At 46.1% G+C, this 10,078-nt stretch overlaps 1 protein-coding gene across 2 annotated transcripts in view; it reads left to right on the top strand.

Annotated features, from left to right (window-relative positions):
• The window catches only part of Ssuh2 (ssu-2 homolog), a 19,848-nt gene extending 17,662 nt beyond the window's left edge, over positions 1-2,186 (top strand). For both annotated transcript variants that reach the window (XM_034512289.2, XM_034512288.2), the window contains exon 12: positions 1,092-2,186. In XM_034512289.2, coding sequence (XP_034368180.1) covers positions 1,092-1,238 — 147 coding nt within the window. In that variant the 3' untranslated portion in view covers positions 1,239-2,186. The remainder of the gene's footprint in view (positions 1-1,091) is intronic.
• Positions 2,187-10,078: the final 7,892 nt, after the last annotated feature.

Here is a 10,078-nt window from a genome sequence, read left to right as displayed (position 1 = left end):
TTGTTTAGAAAGAGGTGGATGTTGGGAAGAGATCTGAGCTTGATACAGGGACTACTAAGTGGGAGGAGTCCAGGCTTGAATTGTTTGATGTCCAGAACCTGAAGTCTCATGAGCCTCTTGCTTTCCCATGAGCCTCTTGCTTTCCCATCTACAAAAAGAAGAGAATGTTTGAGAAAGACTTCTCTGAGGCCACGCTGACATACAACTGTGGTGGCGGCCAAGGGACAACTGAGCATATAAACCCGAAAGAATCCAACAGACACTGACATTTCTTTAACATTTTATCTTAAAATTAAAATCCAAGTTGGTAAGCCCCTGCAGATATCTCTATGGTAGTTTGGATAGGAAAGTGTTGAAAACAACTTTGTTTTTCCACCCCTCTCCAGTACCACATAGAGACATTTATGCCTCTGGAAATGTCATGTGGCTTCCTTGAAGTCCCCTGGGGATGCCCATGCTTCACTCCTAACATCAGACAGTGTTTAAGATAAATTAGTTTTTACCAGGACCTAGGCCATGGGAAGGAGCAGTGACCGTTAGTTGTAATTGTTAACTTGACACACTCAGGGATCACCTGGGAAGAGTCTCTCCCGATGAGGTTTTGTTTGGACCAGGTTGGCTTGTGAACACGGCTGGGCTATGGAGGATTGTCTTGATTGTGTTCATTGAAATGGTGAGCCCTACCCACTGTGCATAGGGTTGAGTCTTAGATTAGATAAGTGTAGAGATGGTTGATGAACACAAGAAGGCATGCATGCATTCATTCTCTCGCTGCTCTGGACTTTAGGTATGACAAGCTATTGCAAGTTCCTGAATCAGCTCCCCTCAGAGATGGATGGTAACCTGGAGTTATGAGTTCAGATAAACCCTTTCTCCTCTTGAGTTGCTTCTGGTCTTCTCCAATCCATAGTTGCAGAAATGGAACTAACACAGGAACACAGCAGGAGATGCATGTGGAATGGGCAGATCTGGGACATACCATGCACCCAGCTCTGCACATTACCTCACAGGCCATGGGGAGCTGATGCTGCCTCATAGACAAGAGGCTTGGGTTACCACTCTGAGGCGTGTTTGGACATTTGTTTCCTCAGCGCCAGACCATTGAGCTGATTCCCATCACAGAGGTTCATTACTGGTACCAAGGAAAGACGTCCGTCTACTACATCTACGGCACTGACCACCAGGTGTACGTGGCTGACTACCCTGAGCGATGCTGCTGTGGATGCACCATCCTCTGATAGGCACAGCTGTCCCCAGACTCCACTGGTCATGCTTGACAAGGGGACAGCAGCACTCTTTAGTTATGTTGGACAACCCCCATGCAAACCCTGGAAGTCTTTCTAAACAGTCTGTCAAGAGTCAACTATTGATGACCTGTGTTTAACCCACAAGAATTCTCCTAACCAAGTTCCTCTTGAATAAAGGAGGATATATGATAAATGATAAATATAAGATAAATGGTGGTGGCTTTGCCTCTTTTCTCCCATCTGAAGCCCCTGTCTGTGCACGGGAACTGGTATTCCTCATCCCTGTTTTAGTTTGGACTCTGCTCTGAGCCTCTGGCCATGTTCAGCATTATAGGAATGCTGATATATAGTCACAGGTTGATTTCCACCACAGCACTTTTGTTTCCTATCCTCTGGGCTAGAAGTACTGATGTAGCCGCCACTGGGATGGTTCAATTGTACACGTCTGACGTCTCACCTGGAGGTTAGGAGGCCAGGGTGGTCCAAGAATGGGCATACCAGAAATCTGAAGGGTGATTTATGAAAATGTTAGCTGGTTGATGGGAATCTGCCCACTAGGCTACCTCCATGTAGTCTTTGCTTCCTCATAACATGGAAGTTCTGTGGTGGTTGTCATTCATGGGTATTGTGGTGGCTAACATTATTTGTGAATTTGTCAACTTCTAGACTCACCCAGGAGCTAAGCTTCCAGGCATGTGTATGAGAGAGTTTCTCGATTAGATAAATTGAGGTGACAAGGCCCGTCATAGTGAAGATGGGCCTTGTCACCTCACTTCGAACTGGACTCTTGTAATAAGTTAAAAAGGAGAAAGTGAGCACCAGCGTTCGTCTCCTGCTGCTTCCGGAACACAGATGCCATGTGAACAGCTGTCTCCTGCTCCTACTGCCATGTCCTCCTCGCCGTGATGGACTGTATTCTTGAGTTACGAGTAAAAATAAAACAAGCCCTTTCTTAATTGCTTTTGTTGGACACTTTGTCACGGAGAACATAAAAATTCAACAACAGATGTCTATTCTCAAACTTCAGAAAATCAAAGCAAAGTACAGCTTTGTTGGAAGGATGGAAGTCCAGTTGCTGATCCCTTCTGTGTGCTCATGGGAGGAGCTTCATAGAGTGTTTTTTGAGTAGATGTGGTTTGGGACATCAAAGAATGTGAACCGATTTCCAGTGGTGAAACTGGGAAGGTATGGAGCTCTCTGTAGACGCAAATCCTGGCTTAGCTTTGGAAAGGTGGTACTGGGCCTTGAAAGGCCACTGTGCTCCTGACTGTGAGGAACCAGAGGGCTGTCATCCATGCTGTGATGCCTGTCCTTGGCTCAGAATAGCTGCTGTGCAGAAGCAGTGGTGACCTCTGGATGTGTTCTTGTATAGGCTGTCCAGGACTCTCTCTTGAAGCCTATCTTCTATCTTACCCATGCCATTTATGCATGCCTCACCCTTCTAGGATAAGACCTTAGGAGTCTGGGTTGGGAGTCTGGGAGACATGGGACAGAGATGTAGAGAATTTGTGTCCTCTCTGCTACTGTTTGAGCCCTAGATTTTCCCATATCAGTTTGACTATTTTCTGGGCTTAGTGAGCCATTGACTGGGGGTCCTAATGTACAGCCTGGTAATGCTGATGAAGGCATCAAGGTTCACAGTAGGCTAGGTAAAGTGTCTACATCTCTCCCAGGACTGGAGCTGTAGCTGTTTCCACTGGGCTAGGAAGTAAAGTGATGGGAACCTTGTGGCCTAGCCAGGATTGAATCCAGCGCTTGGCAAATGCAGACTTTGGATCCCTCTTTGGCCTCCTGCTGCCAAGTCCCTGGGTTCTACAATGCTGAAGGGACACACTCTTAGATTGAAGTATATCAGGACATGGGCAGCTGCTGTTCTCTAGAGACAGAGCCTTGGGGGTGGCATGGGAAAGAGAGAAGTCTCTGAGGCAGACCCTACTTCTTTCTCTGGAGTGCCACTATGTTCTTCTGTGGAGACACTGGCTCTGCACTAACAGGCTGTCTTGCAACTTATGCTCTCATGCACCTTGTCCCCTTTATGATCCTCACTGTAGATGCTTCTGCCTCATCATGAGAGGGATGGTGGCTGCTATGATTGGAAGGAATGCTGTTGACATTTGTTGGGTGGAGGGTGTTGGAATACAGTCCATGAATGAAGCTGTGTGAGATTTCTGAGACCTTATGAGAAAATTCTAAGTAAACAGAACTAGAGTCTTGTAGTCTCTGTTCCTCGATTGTTTTTGGAATGTGCTTCCTTGCTGCCCCCCCCCCCCCATAAGAATAGGAGTGGGTTTTACTTAGATTAGCCACTGTCTTAACCATTAGTATTGAGAATGTTTCCAAGCATGAGTTGTCCTTGTGACTGTATACAATCTGAACTCATGTGACCTTTGCTCATATGACCTTGCTTAACACTAAAGACTATACTCACAACATAAATTGTTGGATGCTTTGAATAAAGTGGGTTATTCATTGAGGCTTTAGTCCACTTTGGTTTTAGGCTTTACTCTACCCGAGTGGTAACAAAGGGCAGGTAAACAGCTTTAGTTACTCATCCCATGGCAAAACCAACCTCTTTACTGTTATTGTTACTGTATTAGTAAGTATGGGAATCTCACCAGCTAGTTCTTAACAGAATGCTCGTTTTTACATAGAGCTTAGCTCTGCTCTCTTGAGTTCCCGCCATATCTTGTTTGAAATACCAGATCTCTTACCTAATTTCAAATGTGTACATGTATGTGAGCAAAACTGATTTTATTTCTGCCTTCTCTCTGTTCTGTCTGAGCACTTACAGGTAGAAACACATGCATTTTTATAAAGGGATTTCTTTTCATTTCTCCTTTGTGTTCAACATTCAGTGGAAGTGGGCTGCTGTGTTTCTGTTTTTTTCCTTGCTCTAACCAGATACCCAACAAGCCACAGCTTCAGAGAAGAGAGATTTATTCTGGCTTTCAGTTTAAGAGGATACAGTCCATCACAGCGGGGAAGACACTGTGGCTGGAACAGTCAGAGGGTGAGGTGACTGGCCATATCACCTATCAAGCAGGAAGCAAAGAAATTGGACTGGAGGAGAGGCAGCTCTAGCCTGTATGGTCCATCCTGGCTACCCATTTTCTCCAGTGAGAACCCACCTCCCTAAAGGATCCACAAACTCCCAAACCAGCAGCCCTGGCTGAGAACCAACCATTCAAGTACACAAGCCTCTGTGGGATGTTTCACACTCGAATCTTAATGGCTGCAAAGGGTGGGGTCAATTTGGGGATGAGAAGAAAATGTTGGCTGTTTAAGGCTGACATGCAGTGGCTCAACTATGCTATTTGCATGGGAACTCAAGAACATTTTATCTAGAAGGAAGTAGCTTCATAGTTGAGCATTCAGCAGGAGAGAGAGAGAGAGAGAGAGAGAGAGAGAGAGAGAGAGAGAGAGAGAACAGCAGTTGAACAGGAGACACACACACAGACACACACACACAGACACACACACAGACACACACACAGACACACAGACAGACAGACAGACACACACACACAGACACACAGACAGACAGACAGACACACACACACACACACACACACACACACACACACACACACACACACACACTTGCCTAGCTTGCTTTCTAGGTCTGGGCTCCCTGTGCATGGAGTGGTCTGTAGATATCTACCTGAGTTGACAATGATGATCAGCCTTCACAGACAGGCACAGAATCAAACAGATTCTGTGGGTGGAGGCATCCTTTCTTTTACTGACCTTGAACCTTCCGGTCTAGGAGTCAAGATGAACACAGCTAAGTCAATTTCCTTCTGAGGTCTCACTGTCTGCAGGACAGTTCTATGAATTAGGAAAATGGGTGGTGTCTGAATCCATCTGAATCCACCACAAGGCCTGCAAGCTTTTCTGTTTGTTTGTTTTGTTGGAGAGAATTCAGCTCTTGGAGAGCCATGGAGAGCCTGAATGAGGGGTCTGTGGGCAGTTGACAGCTCCTTTGTAGTCTCTCTGGAGCAGAGAGCCCTGAGACATCCAGATGTTGATCTCTTTCTATCAGGGCCCCCACTGGTGCTTTCCTTGTTTCCACATGTTCAAACCCCTCCACATATCATCTGATAGAACGGAATCCTCTAGCTAAAAGGAGGACTGACTAGGGGATCAGAAAGCCCAAGCTAACATTTATGGTCAAACGTAATCTCTGTACTTTTGGCTACGTTAGTTTCTATCTCATGACCAGAAAGTAAGACACGAATTTGAGGTGTCTGGCACACAGGATGCAAGACACCATAGTGTGGCCTTCTGACTATGTACCCTGCTGTGACTTTATACCTCTCTCCTTACCTGCTTTGTCCTTGGTGGTATCCCCCAGCTCTTGGGACTGGCGGGGAGTTGAGGCCACTATGTTCGTAATTCGGATGTACACTCATGCTCGCAGATGTTGTCTCCGTCATGGAGGGAGGCACATGAGGTCAGGACTGAAGGGAGAGATCAGATATTTAGGTTCATCGGCTGGAGCCTAATCTGGTGTCTAGGTACAGACTGAAGTTTCCAAACGTTCATCCAAATGCCCTCTTGGGGCTCTAGCATCAGCCAGTTTGTCATAATGTAGTTCTGCTGCCCCCTGCTGGATCGTATTTCTCGGTATTTGTGGTGACAGTGGTTGAAATTCTGTAGAGTTGGCCAGTGTCCTCAGGGGATTCATTTATTTGCAATTAGAGCAGGAAATTAGTCAAAATAGTTGATTTTTCAATTGGATATTTTATTTACATTTCAGATGTTATTCCCTTTCCCCATTTCCTCCCCCCACTTAGGAACCCCCTATCCCATCCCCACTCCTCCTGTTTCTGTGAGGATGTACCCCCACCCACCCACCCACCAACTCCTACCTCCCCACTTTGGAATTCCTCCACACTGGGGCATCAAAATAGTTGATTTTTAAGTATACATTTTAAAACTTACTTTTGACAGTTTCACACATGTATACAATGTATCTTTCATCATTTATATCCATCCCAATTCTCCCTCCCATTCCTTGCAGATACTCCTAACACACCTGTCCCACTTTCATATCCTTTCTTATTTATGTGTGCATGTACTTGTGTGGTGTGTGTGTGTGTGTGTGTGTGTGTGTGTGTGTGTTACTGAGTTTAGCTAGTGCTACCTGCTGGGATGTTGACTGACTTTGTCGGGCTGGTCTTTTGTGAATCCAAGAGTGCAATGACCTGGTCAAGCAGAGGCAGCAGCACTTCGTTCCAGGCTGACCTTGAACTTGTATTGCCTCTGACTCTTTAGCATATCCTGCCAGCTTGCAGCACCACAGCTGGCTATGTAGGGGATTAAAACAACCGTCAGCTTGTTGTGGCTTTGTGTGACTGTAACAAAATACTGGAGGCAACTAACTTTTGAAAGAGATTAGGTTTATTTAATTTTAAATACGGAGATTCAAGGTTCAAGAGGTTAGTGTTACCTTGATTTGACATGTAGAGAGAATAGTAGATTTATGGCTTCAAAATGAGCAGAAGAAGGGAGAAAGTAAATCCCTTCAGGGACACCCTTCCAATGACTTGAAAACCTCCCACTAAGGCCAATGTCCTAAGGGTCCTACAACATCCTTGTAGCAATGCCCTGTGGGCCAAACTTTGGTGCTGGGACAATAGCACTCTATTAAGTCTCAATGCTGGCCTCCCATGGCTGGATCTCTCCAAGCCTCAGTTTCCCTCCCTCCCTCTCTCTCTTTTCTCTCTCTTTCTTTCTCCTTCCCTCCTTCCCTTTCTCCCTCTCTCCCTCTCTCTTTCTCTCCCTCTCTCCTTTCCTCCCTTCCCTCCCTTCTTCCTTCCTTCCTCACCATTAACATACATGCCTAGAATGACTGTTTTCACTCTATTAGTCTGTCTCATGCCCCTCCCTCTTCTCAGGAAGCCTCTCTTCCCTAGCCGGTCCTCTTCTACTGTCATGTCTGTTTCGTGCGTGTGACCCACTGAATTTAGAGTTTCTTGCCTCGGCTTGAGTGGAACCTTGCCTGTTGACTGGCAACTTACCAGTGGCTTCACCATTGAACCAAGCAAGTCCTCTTCCTCCAGCCACTAGCAGCTCTTACTAACTACTAATAGTCTCCCAGGGAGGGACAGGGTCTCATGAGCCTCCTTCCCATCCCCGATGACATGCCTGGCTTTATGCAGGTCTCGTGTAGATAACCACAGAAATAATGAGTTCATGAGTGCTGTGGCCATGCCATGACTGGAAGGCAGCTTTGTGTAGCACGCTTCCTCCTCGATTTTCTACTCTTGCATTCTTCCCACTTCATGTGAGATGTTCCCAAGCCACAGAAGACACAGTCCTGTTTAGGCCGAGCACTTCACCGTCATTTGTTCTTGGCACGTTGGTCCGGGAGGAAGCTCCTGGATCCGGGCTAGCTTGATGTCTCTGTGTCCTGTATCTAAAGTGTGTGGTTAGATCTTCAGCATGATGATCTTATCATCAGTTTCTGGTGGACCACCAACATTGATTTCAATAGTGTTGTTTTGGAGGACACTAGGACCTCCCTGACCAACAGCAACTAGAGAGGTACTTTCTTTCAAGAACCCTTGGCTTCTAAGAGAAGTACGGTCCACCCATACAGGGCACCCTTATTCAAATTGCTATCTTTATTTTTAAAATACGTTTTAGATTATCATCTAAAATAATAGGTTTCCGATTTTTTTCAGGCATCCTGTCCCCTTCCACTTCAAATTTTCCACTGGTGTCTTCTAGCCCTCTTCTTTCATTTCATATATGTTCTCCTTGCAAACCTCAGTTTCTCTGTCTGTGAAATATGAAATGGCTTTACTCTAGATGCCAGTTAGGTTTTTTTTTGTTTTTTTTTTTTTTTGTTTTTTTTTTGTTTTTTTTGTTTTTGTCTTTTTTATGGTGGAGGGGTGTTGAGGAGGAAAGCAGGGGAGCTCACACAAGAACTCAAGATTTGGACTGCAGAAAGCAGAAAACTTTGGCTAAGCTGTGAGGCCACAGTGTGTCCACCAGGAGGCAGCAGATGCTCACACATGAACCCTGCCCAGCACTTGTCTTGTTTTCTTATCCCCCAGGTAAACATGCAAGCTTCCTGTAGCCACACTTTCCCCAGGTGCCAAGTGCCAGTGTGGCCATTTTATAGAGACGACACCTAATGCTTTACCATGCCACTTGGTTTTAGGATCTATGTTATCCCCATTACACAGACCAGGAGTTAGAAAAACTTACCCCAGGCCCACCTTCAACCCAAGGCTTGGTGGGTGAAGCTTGGGCAGGAGGCCAGTGTGCCTGCATCGGGGTCATCAGGAACAGTGGCAATTGTTAGGAGACGTTGGCTGGCAGCTACTGACTAGTAGCGGGCTAACTGGTGTTCATGGAGGGGAGTTTTGGGTTTATCTTATCTTGTTGTCAAAGCTGACTTTGTCTCTTGGCAAGGTAGACAGGGCCCAGTTCACTGCCTGAACTACTCCCCAGGGTGGTTTACATCATCCATCAGTGATCATCTTGTCCCTAGAAGGAAGATGCTGAGGACAATGGGCCCTGATGTTTCTATGAGACTGAGTGTTTCTTCCTTGGCGTAGAATGGAGCAGACACATGCGAATGTGTGTGTGTGTGTGTGTGTGTGTGTGTTTGTGCACATGGATGCCTAAGGCCAATATTATGTGTTTTATTTGCTCTTAATTTTTGAGACAGAGTCTCTGGCTGTACTCATAACTCACCGGTTGTCTAGACTGACAGTGAGTTTAGGGATCTTCCTTCCCCCAGCATTGGGTTTATAGGTTCCCAGCCATGTTGCACTTCTTACATGGCTGTGGGAGATTGGACTCAAATACTCATGGTTGTGTGGAAAATGTGTTCTTAACCAACTGAGCCACCTCTCTGGCCTCAGAACACTCTTAGAAAGACTGAATGAGGAGAGCCAGGCTGTGGAAGCCAGTATAACCTCCCCTTAGGCGTTGCTGTATAGAAGTGGGCACATGGCTTAGAGTCTGTGTCTGTTTGTGGGCATGAGGGAATCCGAACTCTAACTGGGAAACAGATCAGATCTGATTATAGAAACATGAAAATCCTCCTGGCTCCAAGCATCTGCTTATTTTTCTCATTCCTCTAGCTTGGCTCAGAGCATTTGCTCAAAGAGAGATCTGCTCAGTGGCTGCTCCTCACAGAGACAGCAAAGCTACTCCTTGGCTTTGCCTTGGAGCTCCTCTCTGTAAGTGGAGCAAATGATCCACAAAGGAATGGGATTTGTATCGATAGACACATGTCTATCCAGATCAATTAGGGAAAATTATCTTTGCAACAGTCCCCAAGCAGGGGTTTGCAGATCATAAGGGTTTTGAGCAGGGTAATGTGAATGGCAAACACGTAAAATGAGATGAGAAAGCTGCTTAGCAGATGGTCTCCTGTGAGGCAGGGCACGGTCAGGGGAGATGTTGGGGTCACCCTTTGGAACAGAGGGCAGGATGCTTTCTAAATGGCCCTGCATAATTAAGGAAGGAGATGTCCGAAGTGAGAAGGGAGACTTAAGCAAAGGGGTATGGTGTGATGAGGGAGACTGATCCATCTGCTGGTGACCTTAGGGGAACTCAGGGTGCTGGGTGCTGGGAACCTGCACACTGTCGGGAGAAACTATTGAGGAATTCATACAAGCATGGAGGGCTTGATCTATTCTGTTTGTACTCTCTCTCATCAGCTCTTTATTTTTATTTTTTTCGTGTGTGTGTGTGTGTGTGTGTGTGTGTGTGTGTGTGTGTTCTCTAAGAGATCCTACTTGGGCTCCTCTATCTTCTGACTTCCTTTGGGTTTGGCCAATGAGCAGTGTCTTTTGGGTTTAGCCAAT

Source organism: Arvicanthis niloticus, chromosome 9, assembly GCF_011762505.2.
Source record: "Arvicanthis niloticus isolate mArvNil1 chromosome 9, mArvNil1.pat.X, whole genome shotgun sequence".
Classification (NCBI taxonomy): domain Eukaryota; kingdom Metazoa; phylum Chordata; class Mammalia; order Rodentia; family Muridae; genus Arvicanthis; species Arvicanthis niloticus.
The sequence above is the reverse complement of the archived record's forward strand: the minus strand, read 5'-3'. Positions and strand labels throughout refer to the sequence as shown.